This window comes from Camelus ferus, chromosome 34 (assembly GCF_009834535.1).
Source record: "Camelus ferus isolate YT-003-E chromosome 34, BCGSAC_Cfer_1.0, whole genome shotgun sequence".
In the NCBI taxonomy this organism is placed as follows: Eukaryota; Metazoa; Chordata; class Mammalia; order Artiodactyla; family Camelidae; genus Camelus; species Camelus ferus.
This window is the reverse complement of record NC_045729.1, coordinates 11,414,464-11,438,154: the sequence shown is the minus strand read 5'-3', so window position 1 is coordinate 11,438,154 and position 23,691 is coordinate 11,414,464. Positions and strand designations below refer to the sequence as shown.

The 23,691-nt window shown below is 39.4% G+C and overlaps 1 protein-coding gene across 3 annotated transcripts in view; it reads left to right on the top strand.

Moving 5' to 3' along the window:
* The window catches only part of DERA (deoxyribose-phosphate aldolase), an 83,570-nt gene extending 60,312 nt beyond the window's left edge, over window positions 1-23,258 (top strand). For 2 of the 3 annotated variants that reach the window (XM_032473298.1, XM_032473297.1), the window contains exons 7-9: window positions 16,376-16,488; window positions 20,857-21,006; window positions 21,327-22,006. In XM_032473298.1, the coding sequence (XP_032329189.1) occupies window positions 16,376-16,488; window positions 20,857-21,006; window positions 21,327-21,383 (320 nt within the window). In that variant the 3' untranslated portion in view covers window positions 21,384-22,006. Of the gene's footprint in view, window positions 1-16,375; window positions 16,489-20,856; window positions 21,007-21,326; window positions 22,007-22,278 lie in introns of those variants that run through there. The other variant, XR_004317232.1, reaches the window with a different exon arrangement.
* Window positions 23,259-23,691: the final 433 nt, after the last annotated feature.

Sequence of the window (23,691 nt, the reverse complement as noted above, 5' to 3'; positions counted from 1 at the left end):
CCCCTCTCCACTACTGTTTTCTTTGGTTGTTCCTTCAGGGCTCTCCTGGAAAGGTCCAGGGTTTTTATTCAAGCAGTTGACTCAGAGAAGCAGCTCACACAGAGATGGGAAGGAGAGTCATGCTCAGAAGCAAAGGAGGGAGACAGACACTTGGGAAGCCACAGTCTTACAGTGTCGTGTGATGTTGTCTTTAATGCTCTTAAAGATGGACATTATTCGAAACCCATGTGGGATTGCCAGACCCTGCCCCCTCACCGCCAATTTCCAGAGGGTCTGCCTGAATTTATATCTGTCGGATGGTAAGAACAGTGTTAGTAGGTAGTGAGAGGGAAGATGCAGGGGGAAGGACAGGAAGAGAGGAAATGGCATTAGAGGGACAGTCTTCCAAGGGGGACGAGGTAACGAGCTGGAGAATGTTACCACTGAGGGCTGTGTCTCCCCCTTCCCAGAGCCAGAAAAGAGGGGAGGAGGTGTTTGGCTGGAGACTTGTGGAGCATTCAGGTGCTTTAGGAACTTAGAAAGGAAATCCCAGTGTGGACTTTGCAGACAAAATATTCCTTTCCTTAGTTCCCCAGCTACGTCCAACCAAATAAACGTAGGTTAATGGTGACCAGGCACTTTATAATAGCAAGATTACAAACTCTGAATGAGGTTCAGTAAAAGTAAAACCTGCTTCTCTGGGCTGACCTTGGACTTACTACCAGGTAAAGTATTGTTTGTTTGATGAAATATGTTTCGATTTCCAGCCAGCCAAGAATTTACAAACTTTAAGAATGCAAACTATTTCCAGGTTTGTGAATTGTGTATTAAACTGCTGAATTCAATAATTAAGGGTAGAAAAATGGGACAGGTTTATTATGTAGTCAACTAGCAGTTTCATATGTGCAGTTCACTTAAATCTGAATGTAAAATCAAGTACTCAGAATACAAATGGATGACAGAAAAAAAAAGCACACATAATGCCTTACATAAGGCAAAGGGAACCACTGCAGAAAACAAAATAAAACCAAGAGAACCCTTTACTGCTTCCTGTCAGCCTCACCAACTGCTTGTTTCTTTCCTTTGATTTATGAGTCTTCCTGGAATCCTAAATAAAAGATTACTTTTAGATAACAATTCTCAATTTTTATTAATGCATTGAAGGGAAAAAAAATGGAGCTAATGAGGAAAAGGGGGACCCCAGTGGTTTCTGACATAAGAAAGTACAGGACTGGCTATTTTCCTAAGTTTGTAATAGTTATCACTTTTAATTATTAAATTATGTACTCTTTTATAAAAACCAGAAGGCCGTTTGCACACAGATCCTCTGTACAATGGCAAGAATGACTTAATGGTTCTTTGTTACATACTTTCTTCAAAAATTAACATATATTTTGTTATTAAGTTTTCATTAAGAATTGAAGAAAATCCTGATGTAAATTAAGTTAGAGACACCTTGAGAGTTTCTAAAATCAAGGGTAGGAATGATTTATAAAGGTCATCTGTATGTGTGTGTGTGTGTGTGTGTGTGTGTGTGTGTGTGTTTCTTACTGCAAGGGGTTAGAAACCTGTTAATAATTTAATGGGGTTTATGAACATGTTTTAGGAATCAGAGTCTGAATAACTAGATAAAGACTAAGCAGCAGAGAAACAACATTTAATGAAAAATGAAACAAAGGGGGAAGGGTGTAGCTCAGTGGTAGAGTGTGTGCTTAGCATGCACAAGGTCCTGGGTTCAGTCCCCAGTACTTCTGTTAAAAACAAAAATAAATAAATAAACAAACCTAATTACCCCCCCAAAAAATAAACAAACAAAAACAAAACAAAGGAAAATGTTAAAAAATAAACAACACAAGAGAAGAAACAGCAGCTGAGGATTTCTTGCCCAAGAGTTCATATTAAATTTAGCTAAAAGACAGTTAAGATGTTTAAAAGATTGTTTTCTTTTTTTTTATGCAGTCTACTTCAAAACACATTTTCATTTGAGAGCCAACATGATGAACTCAGCAGCACGTGCCACTGGATGATCTGGAGTTCTAGAAAGCGAATGTCAGAATTGAAAGGCTTATTCTAGAGGCCAGCTTGCCCCCAACCAGGTGCATAAAGAAAGGCTGTGTGTTTGGGGACAACTTTCAGCGAAAACAATGATTTCTAAATTGTATCCTGTGAAACAATATTTCAGTGAACACTTCTCTGACAGAGGGGTCTGGTGGTCAGACAACTTTGGGGGACACTGCATCACAGGTACCCCTGTAAACCATTCACAGCACACATGTGCTCAGTACAGACCTTACAAGGTTACAAGAAGAACAGTTGTGTGTGTGTGTGTTTAAGCCCACCATATAAAACTTATTTTTAAGCGTGGCAAAGTTTTTCTCACGTATCATTATTAATATTGAACCAAAGAAAAGAGGAAGTGAATATGTATTAGGTTCTGTCAGGTCCTGTGGACACAGAAGATTATGCCCCATGGGACCGTGCGTTTCTCAGCAGACAGGGTTACAGTGAGCACGTAACCACAGGGGCGGAAGCATGCCGGAGTGAGTGGTCCAGCTTTAGGAAGCCTTCCTTGCAATCTCTTTAAACTGCCCCTTCTCCCCCTTCCTGTGTCTAATGTCTGAAGTGCCTCTGTTAGATCTTCACTTTTTAGTTTAAGCCTATTACAATTTAAATTCATTTGAAAGAAGTAACAGTTTCAGTAACTGTAACATTCCTTGTGCAAAACTCGTAGATAGACGAAGAGGGACTCCATGTGGACTTTTGGAAAATACTTGACTTAAAATCCACTGAGTTGAACCCAGAATATCCCCCATCCCTTCCTCACCAAATGTGCGTGTGTGTGTTTGTGTGTGTGTGTGTGTGTGTCCAGCCCTCCCAGTGAAAAGAAGTCAGGACATTTATCCAGCCAAGATCAGAAATTCTTCAAGAAAAGAGGAAATTTTCTCTTTAGGCTGCAGGCACTGTTGCCAATCAGGTTGTTTTGCGTTAATGCACTTACTAAATAAAAAGCTTAGAAGACGAGAGCAGAAAAAATTTAATATAAATTTGCCTGGTTAAACTGACTGAAACTGTGACTACAGTCAGAAAAACACAGTGCATGCTTCCCCAGTGAGTTAGTGGAGAGCCCTGATTTAGAACTTGCTGGAAGAAACTTGCTCTCCCCCCATACACTGCTCCTCCAACTCCACCCGCTTGGGACAGAACTCTCAGCCACCCCCCCCCCCCCACGTCCCACTCCCCGGTGAACGGCAGACGCGCGCTGCACCCTGATTGCACCTGCTGGCAGGCCATCCTCTCCAGCACGTTATCCGCGCCACCTCACACACATGGCTGCTTTCTCTCTCAGGAAGGAGCAGTTTCCAGTCAGGGAGGCTTATTACTGCTTGCTGAGCACAGCCTAGAACCCGGCAGTCATCCCGCATACCTGTGCTGGGGGACAGAGCAGGTCAAGGAAGGCTCCCTAGAGCCAGAAGCAGAAGGCTGTGCTGCCTTCGAGGATTTCTCGAGATTCCCTCTTGGATACAGGATCTCTAAAAATATGTCTTCTCATGTTAACCCCCTCAACTTCTCAGCAAGATTGCTTGAGTTGAAGCTTGAAGTGTCAGGCAGCCAATTTGTTTTTGAAGATTTGTCAGGTTATTTATAAAGCTCTTAGGACAGTGCCCAGCACGTGGTAAATGCTGAATAAGTGTTTATAAAGGAAATTAATGAAATAAAAACCCGTGTATTGATACAGGTAGGCAGCCGGAGAATCGTTGAAGGCCTTAATATGTTCAGGAGAGAGATTGTGCTTTAGTAAAACGTGCCTAGCACTGAATGCATTTAAAAGGTTTTACATTTATTACATGTAGACGATGATGAGAGTGCCAGCTAAATGTGGTTCAGTATGATGGTGATGAGCGAGCATGCAGTTCTCTGGGATGGGGAGTGAGGGGCAGACACACAGTGAAATTTCTCAGCTTCTTCAGGCCCTGTAGCTTCTCCAGTTAGATTTTAAAGATTTGAACTTTAGTTCCTTCCACCATGTTTTACTCTTGCTGGAGCTCCTTGTATTTTCCCTTTGTTGATGAAACAGGTCCTTGCTCTCCGTTTCTTCCATAGCTTGTTCAGATTGGTGTATAGAGTCTTCATTCACTAGTTTCTCAGATGGCTTCTCCAACAGAAATCTCTGCTGTTCTGTGACTTTTCACTTGTGCCTTTTCCTAGTAATTCCTAACAGCTTTCTCAAACCCCTGTTCACCTGCTACTTTTCCTTCCATGTTTTGTTCAGTTGGACTCTGAGTCCTTCCGTGTGATTTGCCAATGTGGATGGAGTTAGGGAGTTAGGGGACTGGATAGACATAGCTGATGGGATCCTAGGGGTCTCAGCCAGGCAGAGCCGAGAGGAGCTGATGCATTGTATCCTTGGCTGCAGAGAGCGATTGCAGAGAAAGGAGCATTAACAGGTGTAGTGCCCCATTGAACTTCTAGGTCAGCAAAGTGAAAGCAAACAGTTTGGGGACTGCATCAGTTGGGACTGAGTGTAGTTAGAAATAGCACAGAACTTGACAATGATGGTTCAAATCTATAAGGAATTATTTTTCTCATATAGCAAGAAATGTGGAGGTGTAGCCAGCCACTGCTGCTGGTTTATCACCAGTGTCAGGATAGATGCCTCTGTTGTTTTCTTGATATTTCCCTCATGGTTGAAATATGGCTGCCACACCTCCAGCCATCACATTTTCATTCAAAATAGGAAGAAAGCAATGTCAGCACCACTTCACATGGGAGGAAACAGTTGAACTGGGCCAGGTAGGATTTTGACAGAGAGAAAGAACTGAGAATACAAAGGTAGAGGGTGTTTCTGCAAAACAGTAATAAGTCTGGTTTAGGAGGCAAAATGTGTAGTGGTGAAAAGCCCAGACTTTGAGTTAGACAAAGCTGTGTTACATTCCATTCGTGAGACTTAAAAACTTGTCTTCAACAGATTCTTCAGTATCTATAACCCTTGGTTTCATCATTTGTAAATGGAGATATGAAGAGTACCTGCCTTTCAAGTTGTGGAGATTAGATGAGAGTAGATGTGTAAAGCCAAGCACCTAGTGAGTTCTTAGGGAAAAAAAGACCTCCTCCTGCTACTATTGTTGTGGTTATACCGTCATCATCAGAGTTAGCTAGAGTCCACGGCACTTTATGGTGAGTAGCAGAAGGGGACAATGGACTATTAGGTTAAATTCAGATGCTGGAGAGTGGAAATTCTAGTCTCTGAGATGGCTGAAAGTTTTGAAGTGAAAAATGCCATCATCAAATCCATCTTATCTGTTCATTCCATATTTCAACACTTTTTAGCTCCTCAGGCTTAGAAATTTTTGTGCTCTTTAGTTACATGTATTAAATATGAAAACCTGGGCCCAGTCAACCCAGAGAACCTTCTTTCTCAAGAATAAATTTAGGATATGTGTGACAGAAGCACAAGTAAATGGATCTCCAGCACAAGTTGACGCTGTTAACTGTCTCTCACCCAGTTTCCTAAATGCCTTTTCACTGTATAGGTTATCGTGAATCCCATTTCCTGTTTTTTGGTAATCAACGTAACAGCTGAAGTTTTTTCTTCACTGAGGTTTCACATTTTAAAGTTACCCATGTATTCACTTTGAATTTTGACATTTAATAACTCTGCTGAAATGCCTGGGAGAAATTGTATCTACGATATAACATGTGCTTTAGGGGGAAGGAAATAAATGCCACACTCAAGGCAATTATATAGGTAGTATTAAAAACATTACATATGTATCAAAATTTTAGGAATGAGGGTGAAGATCTAATATATATATATATATATAAGAAATTCTGTTTTGGGGGGAGGGGATCTCCTAAAAACGAATAGCCTTAAATCAAACCTATTAGTTTTGTAATAGAAAGTTCTGTGAGAGACAGATAAAACCTCTGTATTAAGTGTACAGTGAAAACTCTTTGTCTGAAATATACATTATTACCATACAATTGTATGCGGTTTCTATTTAAGAGTTTCAGAAAGGGAACCCATAGCCCTTCTGCTATGAGGGAAGTACAGGATATGACCATATGTATATATATTTATGCACTGGCAAAGCAGTGCCTTGAAAAAGGGAACTGTGACATCGAGCGAGATGCCGGGTAAGTTCTAGTTAACATTTAAAATGTGTCCGGCTCGCAGGCACGTTGTGTTACCTCAAGCCTTTTTCACAGTCAAGGTCAGTCAGAACCATTCTTCCTGCCCAGTTCACGAGCTTCTTTTTCCTCGCCTCATGTGTCTTCAGGAATTTGTGACTGACCCTGCTGTCCTGATGGTGCCCACGACTTGGCCAAAGTTTGTGGTGACCCATTCTGATTACACCCTCACCCACAGATGGGATTTATCTGGGTTCTGTCTCTTTTTCCCTTTGCCAGCGTAGCCCTGTTTTGTTAAGGAATCAAGGTCTCTGTTGGTGACAGAGTGAACAGGAATAAAGATAAAAATGAAGGTGCGACTAAGTTGAAAAATAGAGACAGAATTTTAACCTGAAACTGATTTGTAAACAGGGAGACAGAGGCGGCATTGTCTTTGTTGAGTGGTTGGTAAGTGGTACCTGCAGTAACCCAGGTGGCCAGCCCGAGAGCGCCACGTGGTAAATCCTTTCCATTCTGAGCTTTTCAAGGTTCACCCAGCTGTAGATCTGCTCGTGGGAAGCGTGCGAGTCTCCAGGTACCGTGAAACAATCACTGAGAGATAAAATAGCCCACAGAAAAATTAACACAACTTCTTTTATGAAAGACAGGTCACTGTAAAAAGTCACTCTACACACTTATCATCAGTTGTTGGGGAAAAAAAAAAGATTTATGATGACATTGAGGTATGATCATCTCAAATATGTTCTGCATTGTTTTTAAAAGCTTTGTGTTTAAAATTCATAGCACTTTCTAATCCTGATAAAGTAGCCTAATTTTCTAGCTGGCTTTTGTTCGGTAAAATGTATTTCTAAATCCATTTTAAGCAGCTATTTCTTCAATTTGAGTAATTTTCTCTCAAGTTAATAGATCCCACACAAGCACACCTGACTTTTAATGTTAATCTATGCTATATATTCCAAACTTGCCGGTGACAATAGAAAGCACAATCAAAATGAAATTCAGTTGCTTAAAGCATATCTAGCTTGTTATTTTGTTAAAACGCTTCTTCATTTTTCTCTTCTTCGCCGGAATATAGTGATACCAAATCACATTTTACCTTGTATTGAGGTTCCATCTACCTCTTCCCTCCCAGCAAATGCGAAGGAAAAAGAACGTGTTAGATACGGTTGTGTCATTTTAAGATAAGATGACTTTAAAACTACTCTGTCAATAGAGAACATTTGCTTCACATAGGCAATCCCTACATCAGTACGTTCAGCTGTAGGAGCGAGCCCAGACGGAAAGCATTTTGATTTTGAGGCATTTGGCATTGGTAACTTGATTTATAGATGGATGTTTTCATTTTACACTGAGTATAAAACACTTTCCTGTTTTATCCCAAACTATTATACCTCTCCAGTGACAATGCCCGTGTGTATTTCTAGCATTTTCTTTTGATCATAGGTTACAGGCCTGATGTCATGGATCTCATTTTTTTTCTTCTCAGCAATGCCACCAGCTCTCTGAAAAACAGAGGGTAATGTGATGGAGAAAAGATACAATTTTTTTTTTAGGTAGCCAGACCAAGAGAAAGAGAAAACAAATGTAACTTATGTAACTAAGTCATTTTACATCTGTTGGTACAGAGTCCCATAAATGAAAGCTTTGTCTTGTACTCTGCCGTGTCCTGAGTTTTTATACCACCCCTAGCACATAGTAGGTGTTCAGTAAATACTAGTTGAAGGGGTTGGGTAGGATGGTTGGGTTGAGCACAGAGCTGTGAGCACAAGTCATACACAGTCATGCATTTATAAGTGTAGTTTTAGAGTTACTCCCACATGTTTGAAAACTAAAAGTAAGGCCAATTCCAGACAGGATTAAGGGACTAGTCAGCTGGCCAGTTTCCTGGGTTGCTAATCCAGAAGAGGCATTGAAACCACTGGAAACATTCAAGACAGGGAAACTTGCATTTGCTAGAATTTCTCTATAATACATAATTTGGATTGGGCGTAAGACATTCCTATGGACATGCTCTTTTGTTCTCCAAAGGGATCTTTGCTTTCCTAAGACGGGTGGGTCCAGTTAATTACAGAGCTTTTGTTTGGCTGAGTGAAGTATTCAAATTGGAAGGGGCAGAGCCAAAGTTTTTGGACAAGAGAGAATATAGTTAAGTGCTATCACCAGGAATCTTCTTATTCTACTTTTAAGCAGAATTAAGCCTTTTTTGTTGTTCCAAATGAATTTAAAGCAACATGTAAAGGATATTAGTTTAAAAGGATATCAAATTGTAGCCTATGCAAGGTGATTACAAATTTTGGCATCTCACTGAAGCCCTAGACTGGTGCTGCCTAATGGAGATAAATAACTTAAATACATTTTAATAGCCACATTAAAAAAGTAAAAAGAGACAGGTGAAAGTAATTATAAAGACATTTTATTTAACCCAATAAATCCACACTATATCATTTCAGCACATAATCAATTTGAAAATGATGAGTGAGATATTTTACATTCTGTTTTTTATAGTAAGTCTTCAAAACCCCATGTGTATTTTACACTTGTGGCCCATCCCAGTTTGGACTTAACCACTTTTCAGGTGCTCAGCAGCCGCATTGGTGAGTGACCACCATATTGGACAGAGCAGTCCTAGACTGTGCACAGAGTAAAGTCAGTGACCCCAGTGACCATCATTGCTCTGGTCCTTAAAGACCTTTTAACCAGAATTCTCTCTTTGGCCAGCATGAAATTCTCAGTGTTGGTGCCATTCTTAAAAATGTTTTTAAGAGGAACTGTTAAGGAACTATAATGATAAATGCGTTGAAGTGTTTATTTTTCTTCAAACGTAGTGCTGTAGGTTGTTTAGTGCTTGAATATGAATGTCATTCATCTGATTAACCTTATGCATAGAGTGAAGCATTATCAGTGGGTAACCATATCTTACCCATAGCTAAGAGTTACCCTGTAATCCTTAATGACGATGAGAGGGGAGGTCTGGATTATGGGTGTCACACGTGGGAGCTGGTGGGAAACCACTTGGACAGATGACAGAGCAGCCGTAGGACATGAGTTCAGGAAAGGGGTGAGGGGCGGATGATTCTATGTGCTTAATCTGTCAGCGAATTGATCCTTTTATTTAGACTTAGTTGTACTAGTTCCTTTTCCAACCCCTTTCTCCCTCATGAACCACACTTCCTTTTGTTTTAAATTGAGATGTAATTCCTGTAAGAAAGAATTCACCTTGAAAGGGTGCAGTTCAGGGGTTTTCAGTATATTCGCAAAGTTGTGTGACTATTCCCACCATCTAATTTCACAATCTTTGGTTTTAACTGCAGATCTTCTAGGGCTCCTGCCTTTAACTCTGCTTCCTTGGTAACTTTACTAAGAGGGAGAAGGAAGGAGAGCGGTGAGAACTAGGACGTTACAGCATGATCTGGGGGCGCCCATCTCTGAGCTGTTCACTTTCTGTGGACACATTCTCAGGAGCATTAACACCGTAGTAAACGTTGGAGAAGGTTTAGAGCTCCATTTAGGAGGCATTCTGTCGTTTCCCAGTTGGACTCTTGGCCCAAAAGGCTGGCAATATGGCCTTGTCAACATTTGACTTAAATAGTCATTGTATCAAATTGGTAAAAACAAACAAACAAACAAAAACCAAAAACTAGAGTTATTTGACAAATTAATTTAAATCTACTATAAAATAGATGTTATTTTCAAAATCTGAAAAATTAAGCAGTTTAAGTCTGCTATAAAATAGGTGTTCTTTGCACTGGTTGGTAACTCATCTCTAACATTATGAGAATTCTGAAAGTCACGTCAAATAACGTAAGTTTAGACGTAACTCAAGGACCCTTGTTTGTGTCAAGCGATTCTAACGCATCTCTTTGTATGGTCAGCTTAATTGTTTAGAATATTCTCCCTGGGACATTACTGGCAATTACCAAGGATTATGTACTCAGAGTTCCCACCTTGCATTTCATTTGAATCATCCTGTTCTGCATTGTTTTAAATGGGCACAATTTTTTTTTTTTTTAATGGAGGGAAAGGCTACTGCAAGCAATGTGGTTATCGTGAGCTAATCTTGCCTTCGGGGTAGCAGAGATATGTTCTAACTCTGAGATTGTGATTGCTTTGTGATTGCCCTTCTGCTTGAACATGCCTTACTGCTGAATTATGATGCTCTGTTGCCTTTTTCACGTGATGGACTGGACCACACGAGAAGTGTTTCCAGGGCTCACGATTCCAGTTGAAGGAAAGAACTGAGAGAGCTGGTGTTTTTCTTTTTTTTTCTTTCCTTCTTGGGCTTTCCTTTCTGTTTTAGGAAGCATTTCCCCCACTTTTCACAAGGTTAGCCAGTATCCCTGGATCATGTAAGGATGGCTTTGTGGTGTAATTGTCTCCGGGCTAAGTATGCGCACCATATTGATACCTTCACAGGAGCCTTCTGCTTCCATCCTTACTCTGGCCGGATCTTCTACCGTGCGCTGATCTTTATACCTCACCCCGAGTTATTATACAATATCTAGGAATATGGTTTTGATTTTGGGCTTCATATTTTTGTACAGTATATTTTTTAAAGTGTCCCACTGCAGATTGCAAATATAAATTAGTGTCAGAATTACCATACAAAACTCTCTTGCTAACTTTAATCAGTAATTTCTTACAGAGCGATAGAAAACATGGTACTAATGAATAATGTGCCCAGAAGCTCTTATTATAGGGTTGGCGTGAATTCCACTTAATGACAAGCTTTCTCAAGCAGCAGTTGATTTTAAATCCTATTTTTCATTAGGGAGGTATAAAATGTTAATAACACCTTCTGTTGAGCTGTTCTTTTGTAGCATGGTAGCATATATCTTCCATGCTCACCAAGACTTTCTTTAAGATCCTACTAGTAACTTCCTATCTCATAAATAAGATTTGTTCAGGAAATAAAAATGTATGTTTTCCCATTGTTAGCTATATGTTTTTCTAATAATCACATCTGAAGCTTATTATGCAGTAATAGCCTTAAGATATTATTTTTTTTTAATGTACTACTTTGGTCTTAATGCTAGTTTTTAATCTCTTCTTGTTTCTATGAAGTCTGAATGAGATTTTCAAAATTGAATAATAATTTGATCCGTTAATCTTTTGAAGCTAGTAATTTTATTTTCCTCTCTTTGCAGTCTCTGAGGTTTGCAAATGAATAGAGCTTCATTACTGCAGTCTGCATTTAATAACCATTATCCATTATCTTGTAATTAAGACTCCCTGTAACGAATCATGAGGACAATGCAAAAATACATAGTACATTTCTTTAATGAACTGGAAAATGTTCATCTTGTTCTATTTAGTAATGAGTTGCTGAATAGTCATTAAATCCACTGGAGAATAGAACTAGATGGATTTTGAAGACTGTCTTGAGTTTGTGGTTAATCTATTAGAATTAAAATTTCATCTTCTATTTTTATCAACAGCTGATTAGAAGTCATTCTGTTTGACCAAATTGATTAGAAGACCATATACAAGGGCAGCTGTTGTTTAATGAAAGTTTTTAATGAAACTGTACCATGGAGACTTGTAATTATAGGCCTTAGAAAAGCTTTGAGTTGCTTTAGACCACGGAAAGTCTTGTGCTAGAGATTTCAAATTAGGAAAATAAAAAAAAATACAACTTAATATAATACTATAAATTTATTACTCATTTTAATTTCAACTAATCACATTTGAATACTAGTCTATTTCATGTGCTACTTTTGACTTTTCTGGCCTTTCATCTCCTAGTTTAGTTATTTCGTTGAAATTGTGGGCACTGATGAAAGAATATTTATATGGATAGCTATTTTAATTGTGTGATATTGTCACATAAGGTTTTTTCCCCCAAGCTGAGCAGAGGTGAGCTTGGTTAATGTCGGTTTCACATGAGCTCTGAGGAGACTCTGTGGTGCGCTGTGGTGTTCCTAATTCAAAGTCTAGCATTTATTTCTCTAAGGTAATTTTGTTTTAGCAGAAGGGCAAGGGGAGCAATATTAAAATAAGTAAAACAAAATGTGTGCCTACTTAGTCCCGCTGGAAAATCCATTGTTCTTTTGACACTTGTAAAATACTGGTATACTTTCAAAAGTCCTGTGTGTAATTAAAGCGAGGCCTCTTTCCTGGATTTCAAGAAGTAGCCAGTGGTGTCCACCTGCCTGCTCTTTGAGTCTCTCATGTGGTCTCTAACTCTCAGTTGTTTCCCCTCAACCTATCCAACACACCAAACTTAGCATTGTAAGCACTGATTTCAGGTGATCAGGCCTCCTCTGTCCTAAAGGATTTTTGCAGTCACAGGTCCTAAAACACACACTGGCACATACACCCTCAATATCACCACTCCCCACCCCTGTGCTCCCTCTCCTTCACAGAGATGGGTCCATTTATTACTGTTGGGATGTGTCTTACACTTGCTGCGCTTTTGGTGTTTTTTCCTAATGTTGGTGTTCATCTACTTGCCCTCTCATCTTTCCATTTTATCTCTTCTTCAGGGTCTCTCCCAAATTCCACCTGTTCGATGAAGCCTTCCCCTGTTTCAGCTCAACTAAATCTCTCTGAGCCTTTCCAGTTCTTGTTGGCGATAATACTTACTTGGCCTAGATCCGTAACTACCTTACATACTGTATATAATTTATATCTCCATACATGATTTCTAGACAATAAAGGCTTGCCTTAAAATTTAAGGACTTCTGGTGCTTTGACATATGATGAGCTTGGAAGCTATCATATCTGTACTTAGAGCAAGAAAAAGCTGAATAATTCAAATTGAAAATCAGGGTCTTTTCTTGGACCCATTAAAGAACTTAGGTCACGAGGCAAACTACCACCTTGAAATCTGCAGAGACAGGCATATCCTGAAGTCGCAATGAAGATCTGCTTACCTGCTAGAGCCATAAGCTGGTAGGAACACTTAAATGGTAATTTTGAACAAGTGTTGGAGGCTGTGTGTGACCCCCACACTTTTGTGGGTTTTATCTCCAGGAACCCCAAGTTCTCACAGTGAAGAGCCAAGAAACATCCCATTGGCTCGGGAAGGCAAAGAGGAAGATAATCATTGTGAAATATGCCCAGAGCGTTTTCCTTAACAAAGGCCCACCTTCCAGGGCAGAGACTTTGTTAGAGCCTTATCCCACCTGGGAGGGCGTTTCACACTAGTCTTCTGCCTCCACAGAGTGAGGAAGAAAAGGCAGAACACACTTGTGAAGGTTACAGCCCAGGGACACAGGCCCACTTAAAGACTGAAATTTAATAGTAAGATTGTTGAAGTGCCTCCTCTCCCCATGCATTATCATCACACCAGCTGGGGTCCAGTAATCCAGTGGATTACAGCTGACAGAGCTAAAAGACAGACACTCTGTCTGAGGAGAAAGACTTAGGAGGCCTGAAGTAAACATGGGAGACAAAAACAAGGATATTATAGGATTTGAAGACTCCGATACCTGTGGCTACAACCAGCATGAAGCACAGCCCAGCATCTAGCCAGGTTAACATAAAATCTCAGCAAAGTCCTGTTTACCTCAGTTCCTATTGCCTGATACGTCACAGCTGACATTCAAGAGAAAATTACAAGAGATAATAAAAAGCAGGAAAAATGCAGTGTACAGACAGACACACATCAGAACAAGAGTCAGATATGACAGATATGTTAGAATTTCTAAAAAAGAGAAATTTAAGGTAATTCTGACTAATATGTTAATGATTTTAATAGAAAAGGTAGACAGCATGAAGGAGCGATAGGTAATATATACAGAGAGATGGAAATCTTAATAAATATTCTAAAGGAAATGCCAGAAATCAAAACCACTGAAATAGAAATGAAGAGTACCTTATCAGTAGATCAGATAGGGCTGTGGAAAGAATCTGTGACCATGAAGATAGGTCAAAAGAAACCTCCTAAGCTGAAATTTAAAGAGAAAAAAGAATGAAAAAAACAGAATATAATATCCAGAAACTGTGAAATAATTTCAAAAGGTGTAACTCATGTGTAATTGGAATACATGAAGAAAGGAAGAGAAAATTGAGCAGACAACGTATTTGAAGTAATAATGGCCAAGAATTTTTCATAATTAATGACAGACACCAAACTGCAGGTCCAGGAAGCTCAGAGAACACTTAGCACAATAAATACTGGAAAACGAACTAATGAAAAAGATACTATACCTAGATATGTAATATTCAAGCTGAAGAAAGCCAAAGACAAATAGAAAATTTTAGAAAAAGCCAGAGAAAAGTAAAAGGAAACAATCACAGTGAACTTCTCTATCTGATTTTAACACATGAGTTTTACCTATGTCTCCGAAATCAATTGCTTGCTCAGTATCTCTACTTAATATTTCTTGTGAATTTCATTCATCCCATCTTGTTTTCTGGTTTTCTGCAAAGCAGAATTGAATATTCTTAATGGCAAATGCACATTGTAGTCCCGCAGGAGGAAAGTAGGAGAAGAAAGTATGGGTGAAAAGCTGGGTGTCTCCATTTCAGCTTCAACCTGAGTATCTGTGATTTCCACTTTTACTATTTTGTGTATCCTGTATGAGATCTTGTGTGATTTAGTGATGCTAATCAAAGAATGTGAAAGCGAAATATATATATATATATATATATATATATATATATATATATATATATATATATATCTTTGATATAAATAAATTATTATAAATAAATAAATGGAGAAGAGAAAAATCTCTCAAAAAATCTCTTATGTCAATAAGTCCAAATAACAAGTATAGTTACTCCTCCCTGAAGGGGTACGTTGCATCTCCCCATTCGTTAAATGTGGGATACACATAAGGACTTCTTTCCAAAGAGTACAGTATGGAAAATAGGGAGAAAGGGGTGATTTGGCAGACACCACCTCCACCCATGCTCAAGGGCAACTTTAATTATAAGTCATATTTATAGTATGCACCCTTGATATGGATGTGGTGAAAATGGCACTTTTCCTCAATGGTCTTCTTTCCCAAAAACATGTAACCCCAGTGTAATGATGAGAAGAACATTAGACAAATTCCAACTGGGGGAAATTTTACAAAATACCTGGCCAGTACACTTTACAGTTGTCAAGGTCATCAAAATAAGGAAAGTTTAAGAAACTGTCACAGCCAAGAGGAGCCTATGGAGATATGACAAATGTATTATAGTATCCTGGTTGAAACTGGATTCTAAGTAAAACTAAGGAAATCTAAATAAAGTGTAGATTTTAGTTAATAGTAATATTTCAATACTGGTTTATTAATTGTAACAAATAGACCATACTGAGGTAAGTTGTTAGTAATGTTATTCTCATAAGCCAGAAAGAGAAAGAAAAATACCATATGATGTCACTCATATGTGAATCTAAAAAAAAAAAAAAAAAAGGGGGCACTATGAACTCATCTACAAAACAGAAACAGACTCGCAGACATAGTGAACAATCTTACGGTTTCCAGGGAAAGGGGGTGGGAGGAAATGAATTTGGGAGTTTGAGATTTACAAATGTTAGCCGCTATATATAAAAATTAGATTTTTTTAAAGTTTATTTTGTATAGCACAGGGAACTATGTTCAATATCTTGTAATAACCTTTAATGGAAAAAAATACATGAAAACGAATATATGTATGTATATGCATGACTGGGAGATTGTGCTGTACACCAGAGACTGACACATTGTAATTGACTGTACTTCCGTAAAACTAGTTTTCACACACAGAAAAAATAAAAATAAAAATAAATAAAATATTTGCAAGTTGAAAATGTATGGCGTCTTTCATAAAAATCCCGATCTGGTTGGAAGATGGAGCTTTCATTACCAAACAATGCAGTAGATATCTGCTAATGGTGATTCTCCTTGTGTGGACACAGCTGTATTGTGTACTTTCCATCACACATAAGAAAATGAGGGGAAAATGAGTTGGCACTCTAGTTTTGCCTTAAAGTGTTACGATTTATGATATTAAGCACAGGGCATAAGATTGTTTCTGTTAATCTCAGCTACGCATTAAATAAACCAACTTGATTTTAATTGGTGATACGGAAATATGGAGGCAGGAGCCCCAGGGGTCAGTGAGAATCCATTTGGTGCCTAATTTAATTCATCTTACAGTAAGAGGGGAAAAAGTATGGACAGAATGATTTTAAGAACGAGTCAGTTTTATTTTTCCAATAATTAATGAAAAAATGAAGTTGCGTTCCTCAGGAAAAAAAGTTATTACACAACTAATTTCTTCTGCCAACTCAAAAGTATGAAGAATAGTTTTTTTCATTAACATGGAGTTTTTCTTCCTTTTGTTTCAGGATCAGATTTTATTAAGACGTCTACTGGAAAAGAATCAGTGAATGCCACCTTCCCAGTAGCTATAGTAATGCTACGGGCCATTAGAGACTTCTTCTGGAAAACTGGAAACAAGGTACGTTGTCGCCAGCACATCTTTCTTCAGGGTGAAGATAATGTTATTTATAATCTTAGTTACAGCCACGATAACCGTCTTTACACGCAGATGGTGTAAGCAAGTTACCTTTATTAAGATAAATGTTAAATTTACCTTTTATTACAAAAGAATACATTCGTGGAGGAAAAACTGTGCGATTAACAAAAAATGAGTGAGAGTGTGGGAGTCGGTATGTGTGATCAAGATGTAAACTCACTTTATGTCCTTTTATTAACCGAGGACAATTTTATCACTGACAAGAGATTCCTAAATGGGTTCTTTAACGAACTAATTCTGCTGCAATGCAGAGGCTTTCTGGAAAGGCGTTGGCCGGCGAAAACAGGTTAATGCAGAAATTAAACTTCCTTGAGGAATGGAAAGAATTGCAGAGTAACATTTATTGAATGATAAGCTGTGGTGGTGATATGAAAAGTATGCAATATAATGGGAAATAATCTTTTCCTGTCATTATTGAAGGACACACATAAATTGGTTTTTCTGTTGGGAAACCCCCGGTCCAGAAAAACTTATTACTTTTAATAATATGAGGTGAAGAGAAAATTCTCGAGGAGATGAACTTATTAAACAAAATAATGAAATGCTGTGAAACAGCAGGGAAAAGGTAGCTAGACGTTATATAGCTCTTGAATTAAATATCCATTTTTGCGTTTTATGGCAGTTGGATGTGCTCTTTGGAAGACTGTTAAGCTGAGGAGGGTGTATGCTCGCTTTTGTCAGCTTTTCGAAAAATAATACATATTTTTTTTTTTTGCAACATACAAATTTAAAAGGAAAAATGCGTATGAGGTGTTTCTTAAAATGAGTTTGGATTTTCCTTTTCACCTCAAGTTGCTTGTTTAGCTGCAAATTATCTCAAAGGATTTTTTTTTTTTTTTTTACATTATTGGAGAGAAAGGTAATTTTTTTTTTAAATGAGACTTTCACTTCCTGAGAAGGCATCTTTTAAAACCAATCTCTTGATTTCTGCTGAATGGAAACCCAAAAAAGAACCTTAATCCTTTGCCAACTGGTTGTGATGACTTTATATATGACTGTATTTCAGTTTACTTTGGAATCAGAGACCTTTTTTAGAATGCACCTGGGCTAGAGAGGAAACGAACTCCTTCCAGAATTTTCTCCTTCAGAATACCTTCATATCTTAAAAGAGTACAGATGAGATAAAGATCTACTGTGACCTACATAGGAAAGCTGACCCAACTTGAGTAACCTCTACCTGATAGCCTTTCTTCAGTGACCTGAATTTAAAAAGAAAAAAAAAAAAATGTAAGAAAAGCTATAAAAATGAGAACTCTAGCTTTGGGCCCCTCAAATAAGATCATCACCACTCACCAGACTGGTGGGTCTTATTCTCAGTCAAAGAACATCCAGAGAGAGTGAAGCCTCTTATATTTATAGATGCCTGGGTCCTCACCCCTGAGTCCTGGATCCTCACCCCTCACTCCTGGGTCAGGGATAACCCTCAGGCATCTGTACGTTTCATAAGCTCAGTAGTCAGGACTAAAACTTTCCGTGGGGGAGTCAGTCCTGTTTTGTTTTCAACGAACAGTCAGTGAGTTGTTACCTGTGTGCTATGTTAACCTATATTAAATGCTAGGGACGCAAAAGTGAACAAGTCCCTTCCCAGAAGAACAAAGACTTTCAATAAAAGTTTTAAATGTTCAATGTTCTAGACCAGAGTAGAGAAGGAAGAACATTCTGCTGTATTTCATTATTCTCTCTTTAATTATATTGTCCCTTTCCTCAGCTAGTAAACAAAGTTCATTCTGGTTTTACTGAGAAACAGACAGGTACAGGTCAACTCATATTCATCTTAATCGCGTTTGATTTTACACAGAGAGGACCTGTGTGTGTATCTGCAAATCAGGGACATTTTTTCGGGTTGTTGACAAGCTGCCCAGGCAGCCTGTAGACTGTAAAGCTTCTACATCGTTGATTCAAGGGGTGTTTTGAAATGTGATGGGCCGCCTTCCAGACGATGATTAGTGTCACTCCCTAGAAGCAGAGGTTTGATATTTTATAACTGATTTCATTGCAGATTTATGTTTTCTATATTCTCTCCCATAAAAAAATAAGAGGATAAACTTATGCTAGAACCACTCTTTTGAAACATCGCCTAACGGACTTGCTGACCCAACTGAATTGTATAGAAAAATCTATGTGCAGCACTGCCTAATTGACTATGCTCCTATGATTAACATGTATGCTAATATCAGCTAATTGACTTTTTTTTTTTTTTTTTGCCTCATCTCAATCAATAACCTCACTCCACTTATCTCCCCTGCTCTCCCTACCTCCCCTCACTCTTACATGGTCACTTGGGCTGCAGGCTAATAGGCAGACGTGGTTAGATCTCTGCACGGCTGCTGCTTCGCTGTGTGATCTGTAACCGAGGCTGGGAAACCAGTTACGAGGCTTCTCCCAGTGTTCCACGTAGGACTGACGGGGGTCCAAACCAAAACAGTGGAAGCAAGCGCAGAGAGGGAAGCGTGCGTGTGGGAGACAGAGGAGTCCAGGGGTGGGATTGGTGGGACTCCCGTTCACCATCGGGTGTGGTGCGATGAGAAAGCTGGCCAAGTCCAGATTAACCAGGGGTATCTAGCTCGGGTTTGTTGACCTAAAGTAAGTAGATGGCCAGATATTTCTCTGGCAAAGATGGGTTTCCTCAGGATCAGCAGAGACCTGCAGCTGTGGGTCTTGAGACCATGACAAACCACGTGCAAGTCCCTCGCAGGGCAGAGGAAGTAGAATATTTTCCTGGAGAGGAAAAGGAAGATGGGAGGGTATGGTAAACCGCGTCTGTGGCTTTTCGTTGGCTGAGTCCTTGCCAGGAAAGAGATGTCTTCCTTCTTCCTGTTGGACTCTGTTATCCCGGGAGTGTAAGTCTAACTCCCCCTTCTGGTCTCCCAACTCTATTTAATTGAGGTTTATTAATGTTTAACTGGTTGATGAGGGGACCGTTGACTTACCCTTCTCTGGCATTCTGTTAGCAGCTGGTGCTGCCTGTCACAGCAGCCCGACTCTTGAGTGGCCGAATGCATGAGCTTTCGTACTTGGGCTTTGAGTGTTTTCTCTACCCGATAGTCAAGTTCTGGAGACAAGTATATCCAGAAAAGCAGGTTTTATTATAGAACACATTTATCCTTCTCTAATGGGCTCAGGGACATCATTTGTGAACATCAGATATTGGCTGAATTGCGCTGCTTTGTGGTCACCTTCAGAGACGACTGGAGCGTGACGTGTCTTTCTCTCCTGTGCTTATTGAACTGGTCTGGCTGCTTTATGTAACTCTGTCTACTTACAACACAGAAAAAAAGTCCCTGCGGTTCAGCTGATTAAAATAACTGTCACCTCTCCTTGCTGATTGCTGTTACTTTAGTTAGTGTGACCTCACTGATTCTCTCCTCTTGTTTTACTTCTTTTTTTTTTTTTCCCCATTTTTAAAAATTGAAGTATAGTCCATTTACAATGTTGTGTCAGTTTCTGGTGTACAGCATAATGTTTCAATCATACATATACATACATAAATTCCACTTCGTATTCTTTTCCATTATAGGTTACTACAAGATTTTGAATATAGTTCCCTGTGCTATACAGTAGAAACTTGTTATTTGTCTATTTTATATATAACAGTAGTATCTGCAAACCTTTTTTTTTTTTTTTTTTGGAGGGGGAAGTTAATTAGGTTTATCTATTTATTTATTACTTTTGGTGGAGGGAACAGGGATTGAACCCAGGACCTCATGCATGCTAGGCATGCACTGCACCACTATACCACTGTATACTCTCTCCCCCAGTATCTGCAAATGTTGAACTCCCAATTTATCCCTTCCCACCCTCTTCCCCACTGGTAACTGTAATTTTGTTTCCTCTTGTTTTAAATCTACGTATGTATCTTTCGCAGCTCAGGATGAAAGGCTAAAAGGTGTGCATATCTACTGGCCTCCCTGTAGAAATGCAGAATGAGTGGGCTTTTGTGGTATCTGTTGTCCTGTTTATTGACACCACTCTTGTTGATCCCAGGCTCACAGCTCTAGCCTAGATGGTTGAGGGTTATGACTTTCCAATAAGTGAAATGTTAATGAGGGTTATTAACTCTCATTAGTGTCTCCTCAGAAGCAGTGACAGTCCTCTGATTAATCTTGGAAAAGTCATGTTGTAGTGCAAATGGGCGTGCATGGGAGTGATCTGAGCTCTTTTGCTGGGTGAAGTGAAATAGATTTTTAGAAAAGAGAGAGAGAGATTGGAGACCCTGTGTTAATGCCGGACCATTTTTTAAAGCAACCGCTTAACAGTATGCATGGTTTTCCTCCCCACCTCCCCTTTCAGGTGGGCTTTAAACCAGCAGGAGGCATCCGCAGTGCCAAGGACTCCCTTGCATGGCTCTCTCTCATAAAGGAGGAGCTGGGGGATGAATGGCTGAAGCCTGAGCTCTTTCGGATAGGGGCCAGTACTTTGCTTGCCGACATCGAGAGGCAGGTGAGGAGTCACCCATGGGCCTGGGAACAAACCAACAAGCATTTTTGAGAAAGAAATAAAAAGTCACTTATTGGGGTGTGGGAATCGGAGATGGAAACTCATCTGACTGACCTCATATGATCTCATCATATCCAACCTCTGTTTTCTTCCAAGCCAAGCTCCACCTCAAGGAGGTTGGATGGAGATTCTGCTGAAGCACGTAATAGTGGGGCGTTATAATAAAATGTTAACTAAAATTAATTATGTAAGAGTGTAATTATGAATTGATGTGTATAATAACGTAATAATTAATGATTGGCTAAACTCTGCTTTCCCCACAGATTTACCATCATGTGACTGGAAGATACGCAGCTTATCACGACCTTCCAATGTCTTAAACCAGCAACAAGTTCCGCAAAAGTTCTTCCCGACAGCATTTAAAAATTGTTTTTCTGCATGATTGCTAAAATTACCTAATTAAAAAAATGAGGGACTAGGTAACTGACTTTTTTCCCTTAACATTTCCATTGAATTTAACTCAAAGAATGAAAGAAAAACAACGCAGCTAACCCACACATGGTCCCCATTTCAGGCACATCTGAAATGGCCTTAAGTACTAGAAGATCTGCATTGTGGATTTTGTGGAGGTTTTCTCTAAGAAAAACGTTAGTGGTAGCTTTGACAACGTTAAGTTCTACGGAAACAGTGTTGGAGTTGCCCAAGAGCCCCTGCTGTGGCGAAAGAAAGCGCAGCATCCCTGAACGGCTCCTGTGCTCCCGGCGGCTGCGGGAGTCACTCGGCACTGATTTCCCCACCGAGAAAACCCATCTTTAATTTTTGCAACACAGGCGCTTTATTGTTTTGCTAATGGAATTTCTATCATTGTTATATGCAACTATGGATGTCACTGAATTTTTTAATTAAAAAATTCCTGTAGTTTATTTAAAAAAACCCCTTTAAGTTCTAATAATACATATTGAAAAGTTAATCCATTAAACATATAAAGAGGTTTTATCAATGACTTTCTGAATCCAGTAGTCCTTGGGTATTTATCTTAGACAAAGTAGCTCAGTACACTATTAATAAATATAACTTATGTCCATATTCTGAAAGTTTTTCTGGGAGGGTGAATAGGGAAGAAGCAGGAGACACTAGCATAGCACTTAATATGTGCTGAGCTTTTTACGTGTATCAGTGTATTTAATCCTCATTTAATCTGTTACAGTAAGGTGGTGCAGTAAGGTTTTTAATCCTCACAACAGGAAGTACTGACATTATCATCCTTTTATACAGATGAGGGACTGAGGCACAGACAGCTTAAGCAACTTGCCAAAGGTCACAGAGCTCAAAGGTAGCAGAGACAAGAATCAAGCCCAGGCAGGTGCAGTCTGAGTCTGTGCAGTCACGCCAGGTATGTAAAACTGCCCCCCGGCACACACAGACACGTAGGCAGAGCCCGCTGTCAGCTAGAGGGACTGGTAATGGCTCTGTGGGCTACTGGTCCCCTTGCTCTGTCTCTCAACTACCCACCTCTGCCTTTTTTGCTTGCTAGCACGTCTATCACACTGTAGAACTTAAGTTTTCTTAAATGGCAATTTTCACGGAGAGCATCTTTTTTCCCTCCCCAGACGAGTCTACAGCTTCTCCTAAGTGGAAAACCCTGGCCTGAGAGTTAGTTTTAGTTTCATCTTCTCATCTGTTGAATTCTAGTTCAGCGTTTTCTTTCTAGCTTTATGACCTTGATCCAGTCAGTTTACTTCTCTGGACCTTCAGTTTCTCCATCTGTAAAATAAAGGGATTATCAATAAAGGTGATATCAAGGTTCTTTCATACCTCAAACTATATTACCCTAAGGATAATTATAACACATCCAAGAAAATGGTTTATGGTTATAAAGAGAAAACGCTTTTGCAGCAATCTAAATTAGAATTTGCCTCTTGGGAGTCAATTACGCATGTCCCTCAAAGCACCTCTCCACCTGTGAATGAAATGATTAAAATAAGAACAGAAAAGAAATTCTGCTTCCCCCAGCACCTTAGCAGAAAGCGAACTCTTGACTTATGCCTTTGGATGTGGTCAGTGGCTCTAAATGCCATTTCCACCTTCATAACACGCTGGCCTGGGTGCCCACCAGCACAATGGCCAGTCACCTTTGGAGAAGAAACTTTTCAGAAACATAATTACATTCCATCACCTTTGAAGCTATTCCAACTTCACAGGGATTTTCCGTTTTCCTCCCATTAAACCCAGCTGGTCATTTCAGTTGATCAAGTGAACAGGCATCATTATCTGTAATTCTAATTTATATGAGGCATCCACTGAAATTGACCTCTGCGGACAATTACAGGTTCACATAGGAAATTAAGACTGGGAGTCCCTCAAACCTATTAGAGGCTGATGAGCATGGCCTGATCTAAAGGTAAGTAATCATATATTTGGGGGACAATTTATTCCAAGGTCTGTTGGGCTGTTCATCAGGAATGTCTGCCCCTTACCTGGCTCTTGAAATCAAATGTAACACAGATGACTTTAATAGGAAGATGCTAGTCAATGTTGATTGCTGTGAAAACATAAGAGGAAGAGGTCATTTCTGAGGTGACTGTGATTTACTACAAGCAGATTTGTGTACTTCAGGACATAGGGAGCAGATGCTTTATACAATCAAAAAATGAGTTACTGTGTCCTGTGTTTAAAGCTTCTAAGTTA